The 18654-nt window shown below is 43.5% G+C and overlaps 1 protein-coding gene across 1 annotated transcript in view; it reads right to left on the bottom strand.

The window, feature by feature from the left end:
* P2RX2 (purinergic receptor P2X 2) overlaps positions 1 to 18654 on the bottom strand; it is a 223623-nt gene that overhangs the window by 62640 nt on the left and 142329 nt on the right. Inside the window, exons 7-8 of the mRNA XM_086943186.1 lie at positions 17533 to 17671; positions 10575 to 10705 (exon numbers count right to left, since the gene is read on the bottom strand). Of these exons, the coding sequence (XP_086799312.1) occupies positions 10575 to 10705; positions 17533 to 17671 (270 nt within the window). The remainder of the gene's footprint in view (positions 1 to 10574; positions 10706 to 17532; positions 17672 to 18654) is intronic.

Genomic DNA, 18654 nt, shown 5'->3' with positions numbered 1-18654 from the left:
TTCAACACATTTGCCAATGTTATACTCAAGCGCCTTAAAGCACCCGTTGCTGGCCAAGGTTACTGCTCAGATTAATAGGCATGCATTTTTCTTTGCATTGTGATTTTCTTACCTGCTTATCTTAGCACATTAGAGAAGTTGAGTACAACTTGCATGTCTGCGTGTTCCGTGTGCTGGCGTCAGTACACCTGTGACTTGGTCTCCGCTCTCTGGGTGTTCGCCGGTGTAGAGTGCACCTTGGTGTGGGGGGCTTGTGCCGCCTGGAGCCTTGGTCTTCCTCGAGTGCCAGGTTCCAGGGGTGGCTTTCCCTGTGTAACCCTCACTCCGAGCAGCCTCCTCCCTCCAGATCCGATCTTCCGGCGCTATCCTTCGTGCACGGGTCACCCCCAATCTGCCTCTGTGTGTGTGCTGGTCCCTGCTACTGCGGGTCTCTCTCGGAATCGGATGAGAGCTGGTCGTCTCTCAGTGGGGTTAGTGTCTGCTGCAGGTCTCCCTCAGTTGAGAGATGCCTGTCTCTAAGGAGTGAGGTTCCCTTCCTGTCTCTCGGAGGGTGAGTGTACCAGGAGCTGCAAGTTCCCCAGAGGAGTTCTCGGCAGGTGAGGATGCCCGCCTGTCTCTCTGTGGGTGCGATATCTGCTGCCGTCTCTCAGGGATGAGGGTCCCTCGGTGGGTGCTGGTACCGGACGCTGCAGGTATCTCGGCAGGTGAGGGTCCCTGCCTGTCTCTCTGTGGATGAGGGTACCGGATGCAGGAGGATGCTCAGAGGAGGGCTGCCCGTCTCTTAGCCAGAGAGGGTCCCGCCTCTGCTGCCTGTGCTTAGGACACAGAGAGACAAATGGTGCATCTGAGGGTGAGGGAAAGTGGGATGGGCAGTCAGTCAGAAGGCTTGCCCTCTCCCCTCCTGCGCCCTCCTCCCTGCCAGCCATTGGCCGGATACCAGCTCATTCCTGTGCCCCAGGAGCACGTGTCAGACTTCCCTGCCCGGTACCTGCTGGAGAAAGCACAGCTGGATGCGAGCACCCGTCCAGCCCCCTTCAGGGTTTTGCACACTCACTTTCACTAAACACAAACCCACAGCAGCACACACTAATAGAAACGAAAACAGCCGCTGTGCACCCTAACAGGCGCTGAACCTCACTGTGTGCCTGGGGCCTGGTGTTCTACTTCAAGGGGTCCTAAGAAAGCGAGCTCTCTTGTTACCAACCAGCAGGCACACAGAGCTCAGCTTGCAACAAAGTACAACGCATTGAGGCAGCCTCTCACTACTGGGTGTGCTCTGCAGGTCCGAATCTTCACAGCGCCTGGCAGCAGTGCCAATGAATGAGTGTCGGATTTGAATGGAGAATCATGGTGTGTAGGGGAATAAGGCAACATGACTAAAATAGTGAATTTATGGAAAGCGGACTTTTGGACTTCGTGTGTTAGCAGCATTTCACCCCTAATGACGCAATGAGGTCTGGACCGTGGCATAAGCGAGCTCTCTTTTTACCAACCAGTAGGCACGCTGAGCTCGTAACAAAGTACAGTGCACTGAAGCAGCCTCTCACCGCTGGGTGTGCTCTGCAGGTCCGAATCTTCACCGCACCTGGCAGCAGTGCCAATGAATGAGTGTCGGGTTTGAATGGAGAATCACAGTGTGTAGGGGAATCAGGCAACTTGAATAAAATAGTGAATTTATGGAAAGCGGACTTTTGGACTTCGAGTGTTAGCAGCATTTCACCCCTGATGACGCGATGAGGTCAGGAGCGGGGCATAACACAGAATTTCTCTTTTAGCCCCGTCCTTTTAGCCCCGGCATGACTTACTGCTGCGGTAAAAGGTTCCTTATCTTCTTTATGGGGCCATCTGGACCCATAAAGAAGATAAGAAACCTTTTATGCCAGCGAAAGTCAAGGAACCCAATCTGAAAAGGACGGGGCTAAAATAGAAAGAAGAACGTCACCAGGACATCTTCTCCAATGGCTGTCCACCGTTTTGCATGAACGGTGACACCAGCCAATGGAAAAGAGGGGTGGGGCTTAACCTCGCTAGTGAAACTCTCCCTACATCATTAAATCTCGCCAGTTCAACTGCGCATGTGCGCAGTCTTTTGCAGGCCGAGACCTAAAAATTAATGGCAGCACACCCACTCTGAAAATTGTCACAACGCCACTAGGTAGTTTGGTGTCTTGCTTTCAAACTCATACAAAACTAGTCATCTTCATTTAAGAACTCTCTAAGTTCCCAAGGAAGATTTATCTGCCCTTTGTTTTTTTTCCCTCCGAATGGGACCTTCTTAAGGAGGCATGAGACATCTTTCACCTGTATGTTAAGTGCATGAGGGCACCGCAGCTACTTGTTAGATTCACTCTTTCTTTTCTTAATAACAAAACGAACAAAGGAGAGCTTCACTCCAAGTTCTTGATACTACCAAACATCCATGACACTTACTGCCTACAACTGTCCAAGTTCTCTTTTTTTTAACAGTTTTTTTTAATTTTTAAGCAGTCATGCACAAAATAATGATGCAGGGGTATTTAGGATGGTACAGACCAATCAGAGGCATGGAGAACAAAGAAAAATGTCCAAGTTCTGAGTAACCTAAACAGCTGGCCATTAGTGAGATTTAGGCTCACTTTAAATAAGCCTCACTCTGTCCTTCCTCGGAGCAGAGGGTGGAAACCATAAGATTGCATCCAGAAGGTGCCTGGCCAGATCCCCCTAATTCCCTTAGGAGAACGTGAATACAAGGCATTCTAAACAGACAGATAGGCTATTAATGCCTAGTAGGTAATATGCATGGGTCTTCCTCTGCTTTCTTCGGAAACACTTAGCAGTGTGTTCATGAATTAACAAAATACAAAGGGTCTATAGAGGATCCTTGTGAGAGCATGTCCTGGGACATCAGTTGCTTCAGAGAGGACTGCTATCGCCTGCCATTTCTTTCATCTTTTTCAGAACTACTGACTGCAGCATTGAAGCATTGTGATTCTTGCCTGGTAGCCCTCTCTGCTTTTGGCAAACACTTTGCTTATATGACTTTGTTTTATACTTAACTCAGGTGTCACTTTTAACCTGTTAATAGTTTTGCACTTTGCACATTTTACAGCTGTAGTCCAGTTTATTATTCCCACACTAAGCACTTTATGACTTGAGTGTTGTTTTACTTATGTAGTCTGTGGTATTTTATTTTGATTTCTCTGTGCTGGCGACATGCACAGAGTTGCCACTCAGTCATCTAGTCACGATCTGAACATGCATGGGAACCTGGATGTCTTGAGAAGGAGATTGGCGGTGTGTCTCAGCAGCGGCCACCAGGCAGCGCTTTGAAGATATGCCAAAGGCGATCCCATTTGCACCCGTGCGTACCTGGGTGTGGCACCCATGCTGCCTGTTTAATGTATGGCCAGGCCTTCTTCAGTTCAAGTACGTTTAATGTATCTTTGTTTTCAGCAGTGAACTCACTTAATTCAGTTACTCATAGTATATTATCCAAACAGGACCTACATCCTAGCGCCCCTCTCAGCGTCTCGCTTTAGGCCGTTTAATCATCATAATATGACCAAGCCTAAGCTCTTTGACTGCCTTGTAATTTGAGTTTGTCAACAAAATACAGAACAGCTATTATTAATCTTATTACCGATAATGACCTACATTTACTCTTCCTCACAGAGACATGGCTCTCTGAGGATCATAAATCATTTGCTACGATTGCATTGGTAGACTGGGTGGCGGTGAAGTTATTTTACATAAAGGTTGCATGAATATCTGTGTCCATTGCTGTTCTTGGGGCTGAGACTCTCTACACCATACCACTTAAATATTTCTTGCTTTTAAAAGAGTTAATTCTACACGTCCTCAGAAGACATACCCAGGTCCGTATTCTGGGAGATTTTAGTTTTTGGGGAAGAAATCACTAGTTATTCCACTGTGAATTATATTTTCCAACTAGTCCCTAGCTTGGATCTACGCCAACATGTTCAGGAACCTACTCACAAAAAATTTCACTCCCAAATTGAGTTTATGTATTTATATTATTGATACATGTGGGTCAGGTCACCACTTAATTGTCTTTCTTTTCAAATTGTAATTGTTTCAGCTTCTTCGTTGGGACAAATTTGCATGATATTTGTATATAAAAGAAACCGATTGGATAATAATGTGCCTAAGCTGGCACACTGTTTACAACTTTTTGACTTCCTTTTCCAGTGTATGGGACAAAACCAATCCTGCAATAATTGAACAAGTCTATCAGCACTTGGACTTGGAGTTCAGATATATGCTGTACTTCACTGCATAAATGGTCAGCTCGGCTCTTGCTTCATGTAAATAGCTCACACTCACTCTCAGACAGGAAAAGTCAATTCTAAGCCATTTGAAAAGAAACTGGAGAAAATTCTATAATCCCAAGGATACAACTTTATAGTACTGCCAGCTGTGGAAATATTGCTTCTTGATTAGATCAGCTAAAATATCTATTACTCTTCAAATGTCTTGGCTGTTAAAAATAGGACTAAAGAATTGATTTCAAACTATAAATATCTTACACACCTTATGGCTATGAATAAATCTATTGCGCTTTGTCAATACTTCGCTAACAATTTGGCTCAGGTTTTCTCAGGAAACATTAACGCTATTAGGGATGAACTGGCTTTCATGTCTTGTTCCTCATCTTCTGTAGCCTCAATCTTTGTCCCACCATCCAAATCATTGCCCTCGTTTGAAGATTCTAGATCTATAGTGAGTCTCATTAGCAGCTCCTTGGTTTTGAAACATCAGCAAGGCAACAACGTTTTCTTAAGCTTACCTCGATTGATGAATGGTCAAAGGTAATTATCACCAGTAGGGCTTCCAGCTCTACTAATCCCCTGCCGGGCATTCTTTGGTGAATTATTATGAATCAATTAGCTCCCTACCTGCATTTTATGAATAATTCCTCTCATTATTCAGGTATTTTTCCAGATAATTGTAAACATGTTGTTGTCTACCCCCTCCTTAAAAAACCCCACCAGACCCAGATGACTTAACCTCATGCGCGCTAGCGTTATTTTGCCCGCATGCTGGGATTTTGGGAATCACACTATACAAGACGAGCTGGGCTCGTCATCAGCGTGCGAGGAGGCTACGCCATGACGAGCCCAGCTCGTCATGAGTGTGGAAGGGGTTAAAAACCCTTTCTCATATGGGAAACATCCTTAACAACGAAGTTTAAATTACGACTTACATGAACAACAAAGTCGAACAACGAAAAATCTTAACATATTGCTTTATATTTCAAAATGTATTGAGAAAACTGTCACACGGCAGCAGCAAGAATTTACAAAAGAGAATCAATTGTCATATGATTTACACGTCAGCTTTTGACCATGCTAATGTATACATTTATTACACCAGTCATCAACGATCTGTGCATGATGATGCATGTAGACAATGAGGGAGTCCTGATTTTACTTGACGTCTCGGCTGCCTTTGATACCAACAGTATTACACTGCTCCTGCACCAGACAGATTTGCTTAGTATGAAGGGCACAGCCCTTGCCTTGTTCACTTCCTACCATCCTAACAGGGTTCAAAGTATATATCTCATCTGCTTTTTACCCATATCAAATCTCTTTCTTGGTGGTGTGCAACAAAAGGGCCATCTTATCCACTCTCTTATTTAATTTAATTTATATCTCAATCCACTGGTTCACATTCTACATAACTTTCAGAAAAAGCTATATTGTTATGCAGATCATACCCAGTTGGTTTGTAGTTTGATTAACTCTGTTGATTTGCTGTCATTACTTGAAATCACCCGTGTATGGATTAAGACAAATTTCTTGAAATTAAATTGAATGAAGACCAGGAATCTTCCTGTCTTCAACAAGATTAATTGGCAGTTGCCAAGAAACGGTCTAATTTGCCTGTAATCTGGCCTTTATTTTGGACTCTAAACTGTCAATTGAATCACGGATTTCAGCAGTCACAAATCAGTGTTTATTCTAGATCAAACAGCTTAGTAGGACTTTTTCCATTTCTCTCTTTCCAATATAGAGTGATTGTCACTGATGCCTTCCTACAATTTAAATGAGACTATGGGAATTTGGCCTTACTTAACCTACACAAAAAATCCTTGAATAGGCTTCAGAGACTGCAGAATGTGTCAGTCAGATTGGTGTGCAATCTGAAAACAATTGACCAGGTAACTGAGTAGTGCAACCAACGGTCAACTACATTGGCTGCCAATTAATAAACACATTAATTCGAAAGTTGATTGCCTCATGCCTGGGGGGGCCTTTTTAATGCCCAGATGTGCCTATTGTCTTTTAACAGGGTATGTGGTTTTAACAATGAGAATGGTGATGGTTGCTTACATTTTGCCCATAGTGCTTATGGGGAATCACTGAATTTAGTTTTAGCAAAATATGATTTAGTTGCTCTACAAGCTGCAAAGGACTGTGAGGGTAATATTGTTCCGACATTCACCGGGAGGAATCCTGCAACAGTTATAGATCATGTGTTGATCTCGGGCAATATTAGCGGGTCTTGTGATAGTCCTGTTGTCATGGACTTTGTGATGAGTGACCATAACTGTGTCACCATGGTATTAACTATATAGGGCAGTAAAGTACTGGCTGCTAAATATGTGGTTACTGATATTGTCCCAATTAGACCTAATGGCCTCAGGATCAAATGGAGAGGAGATAACTCTGAAAACCTCCTGACTAAGATTGTGGTAGCCTGTTTACCAAACCTCAGCAGCTGTCTAGACATTAATACTGACTCAAGGGGCCTTTTGTTAAGTTTTAGTCAGATCAATGCCCCAATTGTTAATATTATGACTATAACTAAGTCTAGCAATAAGAAACAGAGGACTGGATGGTTTGATACTGCCAGTTCAGAGTCATTACGAAAGTTAAAGAAGGCATTAGCTATTAGGCCCAGAGATAGGCTGATTATTAAAAATTTGAGAGTTGCTTATAAGGGGCAGATAAAGCGTAGGAAGCATGAATTGCAGGAGGAAGCGTGGGATAAGCTGACTAGGGCCGTTGAACTCCCAGACAGTAAACTTTTCTGGGACACTGTTAACTGCCCCTTCCTCAAGAGCGATAATATGCCATGCCTCACTGCTTTAGTTAGTGAGGAGTGTTGGTTCTCACATTTTACAAGTATTTTTGACCCGGAAGAATTGGGGAATTTACTGACCACGGAGACAGATCAGTGGCCCAATATTTCACTATGCATCACTGTCCCAGAGGTTGAGCTTGCTATTAGACGCAGTAAGGGCGGGAAACCCCCAGGCCCGGACGGGGTGCCCATCGACCTTTACAAGGCCCATACCAAATTATGGGGCCCCGTCCTGACCAAGGTGTTCAATGCGGCAGTTAATGAAAGTACTCCACCCACTTGGGGTGAATCTATAATCATCCCTAGACATAAAAAGGGAGATAGGTCGGATGCAAAGAACTACCGACCTATATCCCTTTTAGACTCGTCACTTAAAATGATGAGTCGAGTATTGCTGGCCAGGCTGGAGGAGTGGGCAGAAGACGGTGGTATCCTCGCTAAGTCCCAGTTTGGGTTCCAGAAAGGTCTGGGAACTATAGAACAGTGTATTAACCTAGACCTTCTAATAGGAAAGTACACGCGCGCTAAGCAGGGGTCGCTGTTCCTCTGCTTCGCGGACCTTAGCAGCGCGTTTGACCTCATTGACCATGCATTGTTATGGTCGACACTATTAGAGCAAGGTGCCCCGCCTGGGATTGTTTATTTTTTGGCCAGATTGTACTCAAAAGTATCTGCCAACATAAGATATGGTCAAGGGGGAGAATGTACGAACAGCATCCACGTTAATTTGGGCATCCGACAAGGGTGCGTTCTCGCGCCCCTCCTTTTTTTCCTCTTTATAAATGCGATTGATACGGAACTCAAGCAGGTCAACTCAGATGCTCCACAAGTGGACGGTTTGCCCATCCCGGTCCTGCTTTATGCCGATGATTCGGTGCTTTTATCTAGAACCCCATGTGGCTTGCAGAGGCTAATGGACAAGTTTGCAGGGTTTATCAAGGGCAGGAAGCTAAAAATTAACAATACCAAAACATTCATCATGCAGTGTGGGAAGAAAATGAGAAAGTCGAAATCATTTTATATGGAGGATAAAAAAATAGAAATTGTAACAAAATTCTGTTACTTGGGGATTACGTTTCGTAGTAATGGTATGTGGTCCCAAGAGATAATTAATGTGAAGGCCAAAATGTACAAAAGTGCCAATGGAATTTTCAAATTCGCGACTAAGCTTGGGGACCGTCGTATCCATGACATGCTGCACATCTATCGCTGTAGATGTGTGTCAATTGCATTATATGGATCCGGCGTTTTGGGACACAGTAGGCATATGGAGCTACAGGTCGAGGAAAATGCTTTTATCAAAAGATTGTTATGTTTACCAAAATCAGCCTCGAATGAGATCTCACACCGGGAACTGGGTTTGGATTTTTTGTCTGACCTAATTAGTTTAAGGCCCCTAATGATGTGGAGAGCAGTCTGGATGAAGGAAGAAACTGGTTTCACCAGGAGTATTATTAGTGATTGCCTTCTTCTAGACAAGTGCTCACTGATCCCATGGATACATTATGTTGTGGTAACAGCTAATGATATGTTTAATCTAGATGTCAAGGCTGACCCTGATTGTCGTTATATGAGCAAGAAAACTTACCTTCGGAGAGATGTAAATATGATGTTAACAATGTCACAATTCTATTTCCCCAATGTGATGTCACTTGGCTTCCAAAATTATCTGAGGATTGTTACCAGACCATCCCATCGGTTTGTCCTCACTAGATTATGACTAGGAATAGTCCACCATCTGGTGGCATTCCCTCGCATGAAAAATCATTCATCCTCCCCCTGATCTTGTGATAAGGTTACTAAGCAGAGCACTGTGCACTTTTTACTTATCTGCGAACTTTACTTGCACTTTCGAATTATGTACTTGAAACCATTATTAAAAAAAAGGCTGTAACAACGACAAAATCAGCAATGAGCTTGTTGTTCTCCCTAGAGGATCCAGACGTATGTTTTTTCACAGCCGTATTCATTTTAAAAACAACGGCCATTAGAAAAAGTATGGTTTTTTAACTCTTCTTAAGTCTTATCTTTAAGTGCTGTACTATGTCTACATCTCTGTTATATCACTGTATTTCTGTATTTGTACTTTTAAGTGATATTAATAATAGAGTGTATTTTGAGGAATGTATATTGCACATATTGTGTATGCTTTTATGATTGTTTTATGAAATAATCGAATAAAGCCTTTGAAACGATTGCCTCATGCATAGAATTTTAACCCAATCATTCACCAATGTTTAATTTCAAGACGTTTACAAAATGTCCTCCTTTCTTTTCATCCTCCATGTTCCTTTTTTCTACTCCAATGTTTAGGCTGTAAACTGGGGCAAAAGATTTCTCTGGCTACTAGGCCCTTAACTTTTGATTTCCCTCTATTTTGCTATTTGCTCACAATCAGTGGTCTATCCTTTTTGTAAACTGCTGAAAATATGGCTTTATGCTCAGTAATTGAATGGAGTACCAAAAGTCTTAGCAGCTATCTGGTCTAATCGTATGTTACTGTGTAAGTAAAAAGGAAATCAATCCCGTTAAGCATCATTGCCTGCACCAGCAGACAATAATGGCTGTCAACTACGCGCTATAAACTTATGGTCCCAAGTCAAAAATGTGGGCCCTTAAAGGGGAGAGGGTGATTAACAGCTGTTACTGCTAAGGTGTGGGCAACAAGGCTATTAGTACCTCTACCACAGGCCATGACAAAAGGTGTAGAGCCAGATCAGCTTGGGGAGGAGAAATGGCTTTATTTTCTATGCATCCTTTGTTAAGTTTGAGCTGAGCTGGAGAAATCTTTTGTTTTTAACATAATCCTAAAAGGGGCTTACATTCTGCCCCCTCCATCCTGGCTTTTCATTGCTTCCTATGCTTTCCACATACTTTTTGTCCATTTCTATTGGCTGTAGCATATTTTTCTGCATTTACCAATGCTTGTTCCTCGTATGCTTCTCTTATCAGTTTCCCGCAGCCAAAATACTGTAAACATTCACTTTGCTGGAACTATTTTTTCATAACATTTTGCATCTATCTGCTTTTTTGTCTTACAGTACATTTTTATAGCACAATTTATCACCCAGAGAGATTAAGTAATTTGCCCAGAATCACAAGATGTTGTGCTGCCCAAACTTGAAAAGGGATCCCTTGACCTCGAGTCAGCAGCTCTAGTTGCTGCACCACATCCTTTCCACTCCTATGGTCCTTCTCAAAGAGCTCTTTCCTTCGTCCTGGACGGTGATCGATAAAAACAGCTGCTTATCAGAGGTGAAACCGATGCATTACCAATGCTTGTTTTTCTTCAGATGGTGGTGCTGAAATAAAATCCTGTCTCCCTTTCCTGGTGTGGGCTCCACGCCTTTCCTCCTTAATGCAAGCCAGATCAATCGCATAAGCACAAAAAGTACCTGTGTACTTTTGTCTACTATTCTGCTTATGAGCGGAACAAAAGTAGACTTTCATCGACAGTCTGTACATTTGGCATGCAGGGCACTCACCTGTAATTGTACCCTGAGGAGGCTTTGTTGTTTCGAGGGTCAATCCGTCGGAAGGAGTAATGAGGTATACACTCGGAGGCATCCAAGTCCAGGTTGCAGTTCCAGTTTATGATAGCCCCAATAACCCCTCCCTGAAGAAATAAAACGTGCACAGAAGATTATAGACCGAAATAAAAGGTAGGAATGTTGGAGAGAAAACGAGAGAATGGAATGTGAGGGTGAAAGAAATGGGAGATGAAGACTAGACTAGATGATGGAGAGGAAGTACAAACACTGGTCACGTGGTTAAGATGAAGAATTTGAGGAAAGTACTGATAGCAAGCAAGGGCTGCAGGGCTACACATTGTCTGAATAAAGCATCTTTGGAGGCTGCAGAGAAAGGAGAGTGGGAAAGAGATAATAAAAATAGAGGTGCCAAGAAACAAGAACATGAGCTGATGAAGGAGTGACGCTATGAGTTTGTTGTCAGGGGTGATATATCAGGAAGAAGAGAGGTATTGAAAAGGGAGGTTGTATTTCTAAATATCGTGCCCAAGAATATCAAAATACAAGAATATCATGGACAGAATATCGAGAAACGATATACTGAAAGGTACGGGCATGTAGGGAAGAACAGATTTACGGTTTCTAATTCCAAGACTTTGTACCTTGAGATATATGTATATATATATATATATACATATATGCAACACAAAGTGCCAGAGAACTTGTTTTAGGGATCATAACAGCTTGCCTGCCATCCTGCTCTCTTGCACATAACTCGCTTCTGCTCCAGATTCACGAACTGGCCGACGCGTTTCGAGGACATCTCCTCTTCTTCTAGGGCTCTCAAACATGAAATGCAACACGCTCTCGTTGTGGTAGTGATAATTGATTGCTTTTATTTACTCGTTCACCACATGACTGTTTAACCCCTTCGATGCTCATGACGAGCTCAGCTCGTCATGAGGTACACCTCTCGTACGCTCATGACGAGCTGAGCTCGTCATGATTGCATTGTTTTCTGAGTTCTTCAGCACAGCAGGGGAATTGCTGCAGCAATGATGGGATTTGTAGTCCAGAAAACGATCACTTCACCCTGAGTGGGTGTGTTGCACTGCATATCTGTTAAAATTAATACCTTTGAGTAAGGTCTGGATGCATAAGGTGAGTTCAATTAAGTGTGGGCACGCTGCGCTGCTTCTGTGTCCGATCAGTTCTGACACCAGCCTCTCTCTTCAATTGCCGAGATGGTGCTCCCCAGCGCGGTCGGGCGCCGCACAATTTATGCAACACAAAGTGCACGGGGAGCAGGAAAAGCCAAACCAGATGGTGTTCCTTTGGCAGAGTGACCCTCCGAAACAGCTTTCGGGCATTTGGTGATCAACATATAAAACGGCGGCCCATGTCGTGGGGGGAGCACCTTCTCTTAGAACCAAAGTGATCGTTCGTGTGATGGTCAACTGAGAAGCGGCACCACGAGACTAACTCATGGAAGGCAGCGCCGAAGGACCGAAGTACTGTGTCTCTCCACCTCGGGACTGATCCTACTAAGGAATTTTAAAGCGGACAATTACACAATTTCAGAAGGTACCCACTGAGGGAAAATACCAAGGCAATCTTCCAGGAACTACTACTCGCAGCATGCAATGCGGGGGGGGGGCTGAACTACTCCAGCGAGTTTCCAAATGGAAATAAAAGAGCCACTTCCTCTGCATTGTGGCAGCAAGCCTCTGATGAGATGCGATGTGCATCGAAACGCGTAAGGCAGAAAGAAATTTCAAGAACGCGGTGGGGAGCAGGAAAAGCCAAACCAGATGGTGTTCCTTTGGCAGAGTGACCCTCCGAAACAGCTTTTGGGCATTTGGTGTTCAACATATAAAACGGCGGCCCACGTCGTGGGGGGAGCACCTTCTCTTAGAACCAAAGTGATCGTCCGTGTGATGGTCTACTGAGAAGCGGCACCACAAGACTAACTCATGGAAGGCAGCGCCAAAGGACCGAAGTACTGTGTCTCTCCACCTCGGGACTGATCCTACTAAGGAAATTTAAAGCGGACAATTACACATTTTCAGAAGGTACCCACTGAGGGAAAATAACAAGGCAATCTTCCAGGAACTACTACTCCCCCCAGCATGCCATGCGGGGGGGGGGGCTGAACTAATCAAGCGAGTTTCCAAATAGAAATAAAAGAGAGCCACTTCCTCTGAATTGTGACAGCAAGCCTCTGATGAGATGCGATGTGCATCGAAACGCGTAAGGCAGAAAGAAATTTCAAGAACGCGGTGGGGAGCTGCAAAAGCCAAACCAGATATATATATCACCAAGATACATATATGTTGAGTTAGGTATAGAACATCTATACCTATAAACATTTCTATATTGTGGATTAGATATTTTGTTCTTGATGTTTGCATGTCTCGATATTCTGTATTCGATATTCAGGGTGCAGACTAAAAGGGAGAAGATGAGAGGGTGACAAAAATTTTAAAGGAGGGGAAAGAAGAAAAACAGAGGGAAATAAGAAGTGAAAAGGGAGTGGAAAAGAAATTGCTGACAGAACGAAAGATGGGAAAAGATCAGACATTCAAATTAAGGAGAGAATATAGGGTTATTCTCCCTAAATATAATTAAAAAAATATTGTGCTAACATAATATTATGAGATACAAAATGTGGGATCACGTACAAGGTAAGAATACGTACAAGGGACATGGTAAGAATACGTAGGTAAGTAAATGTCTGCTTTACTTAACTTCCTATCCACTTACCTTGATTATATATCTGTTGGTAAGGAAGATAGGTGTGGAGTTAAGAGGTAACTCGATACTTACCATTATACATTTATCTTTTTGATAATTTGGTCCTCAATATTTTGCCCACAACAATATGGTAGCACGAATATAGGTGAAAGAATAGAAAGTGGAAATGAAGAGAGGATAACAGATTGAGAAGGAAGTATGGGTCATAACCAGATCAACGGTAGAGGTGACGGGTGAAAAAAGAATTGGGAGAGTGAACGCTTGTAACAGAACTGACGTGGGCTGAGATAGGTGGCATTTGACGTGATGGATGAAAATGAGTTAAGGGGAAATGCTAATAAAGGCCTGGGGAAGGGATTCCAGATGCTTGTCCTATAATACTCATCCCCTTACTTTGAGTATGTTTTTGGAGGGCCTTACGAGTGCATTAAACGTTTGTCCCCAGAATGGGACTTTTTTAATACTTAGAAACATTGGAAGAAGGGGTACTGTCCCCTCACTGCATTGTGAAGTAGCAGGTCTGCCTCGGGCTGTGTCTGTTAAAAGCCCAGCATGATGAGTAGTTTGGATACCCTCATTCCAGATACTCTTCCATTCACTAAATGTTTTATAATGTTTTAAAGCATTTTACTCCTTACCGAATGGAGTAAATATCAAAGAACAGTACAAACATAATTTCATAATAAACACAAAATATGTAAACAAATTATAGAAGGGAAATTATAAGTAAGGTAAATCAAAAAGTTGTGGCTAAGTCAGGAAATGTTTGATCTTTCCCAGGCACTTCTATTATGACAAGTATGTAATAATTTGGTTTGTTTGGGTTGTCTTCCTGATATCTTTCAGAGGTGTAGAGTCAGTGTGTCATGTGTATGGAGCTAATTTGTATCTGCTTTCCACAATTTATGAATGCTGAATGGGCCCTTCTTGCGTTTGCCCTCCCTGTATCTCAATGTTTGGACCAGGTTAATTTCCCCAATCTGAGATTTCATCACAGTTCCCCAGCTGATAACTCATCGCTGGAATCTTTGACTATGGCTCTACTCCAATATGCTTTATGTAGTTTCAGCACTTAACTAGTTTTGCTCTTCCGGATTATCAATGTTATTTGAATTTTAGATTTTTTAAAGTTTACTTTCATAGTCTGTGAATGTTTGTGGTCTTAGTATTTATTTGAGTTTACTTTTCTAGTATGCTGTCAAAAAATGGCTTTAAGTTCCTTAGATATGCTTTCCGAATCCTTCGATATGAATTGGTTATACAGTTTCATTTGTACTCTTCCAGACTATTAAGTCTATTAATGTCAATTGGCTTTAACGTTTCCTGGTTTTGCTTTTCAAGTGTATGTTGTTAAGTTATTTTCTCTAGTGGTTTGCTATAACTGTCTGTTATGTGGTTTTGAGGTTCCCTGGTTTTGCTTAACCAGTCTTAAAATCCATGATATCAATTGTGTTTAAGTGGTTTTGTGTTCCCTTGGTTTTGCCCTCCCAGTCTACCATTTTAAGTTATTTTCATTCAATTCTCTCTATTAAACTATCACATTATGTTGCTTTTTTATGTTCCATGCAGTTTATTCATGCATGTTTCTTCTCCCAGTGTACAAGCTTTACATTATTTTAGGTTTCTTGGGTTTGCTCTTCCAATATGTTGTTGTTAATTGATTTAAGGGTTTCTGCTAGGTAAACCCCATAGTGTTTGACTATTCAGTACTTTTAAGCTTTCCTTAGGTTGTGAAGAAGTGTGGCTCAATGGTTAGAGTGGCAGACCTTGATGCAGAGCTCTAGCCTGGGACCAGGGTTCGATCCCCACCTCGGTGGGTCTCGGGCTCAAAAATTCCTTGGACCTGATATTCTCGCCTCAGTGCCTATTCCAATCATGGGTCCCACGCTGCAACTCTGGGCAATAGCTTGCTTAATCTCCACAACGGCCCCAACAGTGCTAGGATGCCTGGCTTCACCCTGGGGGTGCCCAGGAGTGGACACTTCACAGGGAAAGCCAGGAAGGGTTCCACAGCGGTATGAGTAATAGCGCCACGAAACCGCTTGGTAGCAGTGCGCTCTACAAATACTTTACATTTACGTTTGCAGCCTTGTAAAATTAATTTATTATATTATTATTATTATTATTATTGAATTTTGTACCGCGCACGGTTACCCAGGGGCATCCCAGCGCTTATAGAAACCAAGAGCAGGCTACTAATAGAGGGCAGAGGAGCTACAATTATTCTGGAAAAAGATACGTTTTCAGATGTTTCCGGAATCTGAGAAGGTTTGGTTCGGAGCGCAGTGAGAGTGGGAGGGAGTTCCAGGCGCGCGCTGTATGGATAGAAAAACTCCTGCCCCTGAACGGGCTCTCCTAATTCTCTTTGTCGGAAGGAGGTGTTTGTTGTCAGAGCGTAAAGCTCTTGTGGGCTTATAGGGCCGAATCATGTCCTTCAGAATAGCTGGTCCTTTCCCCTGTATGCTCTTGTGGGCGATGCAGAGGGCCTTAAAGGTAACTCTCTCTCTGACAGGGAGCCAATGGAGTGCTCTTAAAGCAGGCCTGGCTGACTGCCTGGCCGGAACGTTCCGCAGCAAGGCTGCTGCGTTCTGCACTTGTTGCAGGATCTTAAACGTTGACTCTGGCGCTCCGAGAAAGAGCGCATTACTGTAGTCCAGGCGTGAGATGATTAAGCCTTGGACTCACAGCTTCCGGGAGAGTTCTGGCAGCAGGGGGAGAACCTTACGGGCCGACCGGAGCATTCCATAACACACGCCAGCGGTCTTCTTGGCGTGTGTCCTAAAGGACAAATCCGGCTCCAGCCAGACCCCCAGGCTCTTAATCTCCTTCTTTGGGTCGGGCGGGGTGCCCATGCAGTTGGGCCAGCTGCTCGGCGAGAGGGCAAAACTTGACTGGCCCAAGATCATCAGCTCAGTTTTTGATCCGTTCAATTTGAGCGATGACCTGGACATCCAATCAAACACCTCTCTCAAGCATGAATGGAGAGTCTCAGGCTGTTTCTCCAGCTGTGTCAGACTCACCACAAGCTGGGTGTCATCCGCATAGCTTATGGTCTTAAAGCCAAACGGAGACACCACACCCTCCAGGGGTGCCATCTACACGTTAAATAACGCGGGGCTCAGGGATGAGCCCTGGGGCACCCCGCAGTGAAGTGGGAGGGGAGGGGATTTTGCGTTTCCTTCCCAAACCTCGAAGGTACGCCCCTCCAGAAAGGAGGCCAACCATTCCAGGGCCATTCCAGGGCCACTCCTGTGACACCGGACTCAGCTAGACGTTGTATCAGCACCCCATGGTTGACGGTATCGAAGGCCGCACTGAGGTCCAGGAGGATCACTGCCACTGACCCCCCTGCGTCCAAAGTGCTTCTGGCCTCCTCTACCACTGCTAGCAGAGCCGTGTCAGTTCCATGACCCGGTCGAAATCCCGTCTGGGAGTCCCTCAACCGGCCATTCTCCTCAAGGAAGTTGGATAACCGATGGTTCGCCAACCTCTCGGCGATCTTACTAACTCCTGGTAACAAGGAGATGGGCCTGAAATTGGCCCATCCATTATGGGGTGTTATATGGGTTACTTGGGTAATCTCTGTCCTAAATCATTTTATGTTTAGCCTAATCTCTTACAGGATAAATGTTGAGTGTTTTCAGAATTTCCTTGGTACTGTTCTTAAAGACAATGTTGTCTAGTAGTTAAATGATTATAGAGATTTAATTTATCATGAAAAGTGGTTTTAGAGTTAATCATGTTTACTCTCTTTGCCCACCATAATTAATAGGTCTTAATTTCCTGGGGTTTGCAATTTGACCCTGCTAATGATAATTGGCTTTTGGGTCACCTTGAGATTGTTCTCCTGATTTACAATTGTGTATTGGTTTTAAGATACAGTTGGTGTACTGCCAAAGCCTAGTAATGTTAAGTGACTTTAGGGGTACCTGGTTTAGATTATGTAGTAGCACAATATCTGTAGTATTTGACATAGTTTATACATTTCTTTGGGAACTCTACAAGTATGCTTTTAGTTTTTTGATAGGTTTGCTTTCCTGCTGTGTGAACATTTAGCAGTATAAAAACAAATGATTTTGAATATTTAGCAGTTTTAAGTTCCCCAAACTTGCTGTGAGTCTGCGAATGTTTTTTGGTTTCCTGGTTTGGTTTCTAAGTCTACCAAAGGTTATTTGTTTAAGTTATGAGGTATTTCTGGTGGTATTACATATACATTTACCTTGTAGGCAAGCTCTGTGAAGTTCTCGCCTGCCTGCTCCACAATGAAGCCCAACCTGAAGATTGGGCAGTAGAGGTCGGTGACGGGATGGAAGATGCAGTTTTTAAGGTGGTGGCCATTGTGATCCTGAATATTACCCCTGAAAACGCACACAATGCTGCTGCAACGTTAAGCATGTAGATACATATACACAACTCATGGACATGCAGTTAAGGGTGAAAACAAACGCAAAGACTCATACCATCTTAACATGCACTTGCTGCTCAGTGTGGCAAGACACACAAATTTGCATTGTTAATCCCATTGATGCGTAGGCACAATGAAAAAATAGATTCAACAAGCATGCAATTATTCCTCAACTATATGCATACGTCCTCATTATGAGCAGCCACATAATTCAGATGGGGCCACTGACTGCTGTTACCAGCCCCATTGGAAATATAAGATTCGTTCAATACCAAGGATTGCTTACCTTCCACCTAGAGATTTCAGCTGCTAAAAGCATAGCCTGGTCCAAAATGAGGAATTGCCAGGGGAATTGGAACAAAGTAATTAATGATTCTGCAGTAAATCCTCATTTCTTAGTGGACCTTCAGGGTCCAACTGGTAACAACCCAGATTTTCCCCACCCTTGGAGTTACCAATACCCTCTGCATATGTGCCTCAGAGGGCACATACATTCCAGACCATTTACCAGTCCATCTATTTTGAGGCCCATACTAGTGAAGCATTCATGGCGACAGGAGAGGTTCCTAATTTGACAAAGGGACGGAGGATGAGGTTATTGAATTCTTGGTCATCAATGGAATTCCTTCTGAAAGGAAAAGTGATCAACAGTGATTGGAGTGTAGTCGTGGTTTGTGGCAGTGTAAACTGGTTGTCCCAGCCCACTTGTTCATGGGGCTATAAGCTTCAAAGAAGCCCTTTACCTCAATTAGCATTGGTTTGCACACTCTTGGCCAATTCAGCAGCCAAATCAGGGATTGAGAAAGCCTTGTGACTGAATAACATTCTCTCCATGCACTGCAAGAAGAAAGACAGACAGCCTAGGGTTTCCAATCGTTTGCATTTGCACCTCTTACTAGGAGTATTTACTTCACAAATACATCTCATATGGTTAAA

The sequence above is a fragment of the Lissotriton vulgaris genome, chromosome 11, assembly GCF_964263255.1.
Source record: "Lissotriton vulgaris chromosome 11, aLisVul1.2, whole genome shotgun sequence".
NCBI lineage: Eukaryota > Metazoa > Chordata > Amphibia > Caudata > Salamandridae > Lissotriton > Lissotriton vulgaris.
Note: the sequence above shows the minus strand (reverse complement) of the source record. Positions and strands in the feature narration are given on the sequence as shown.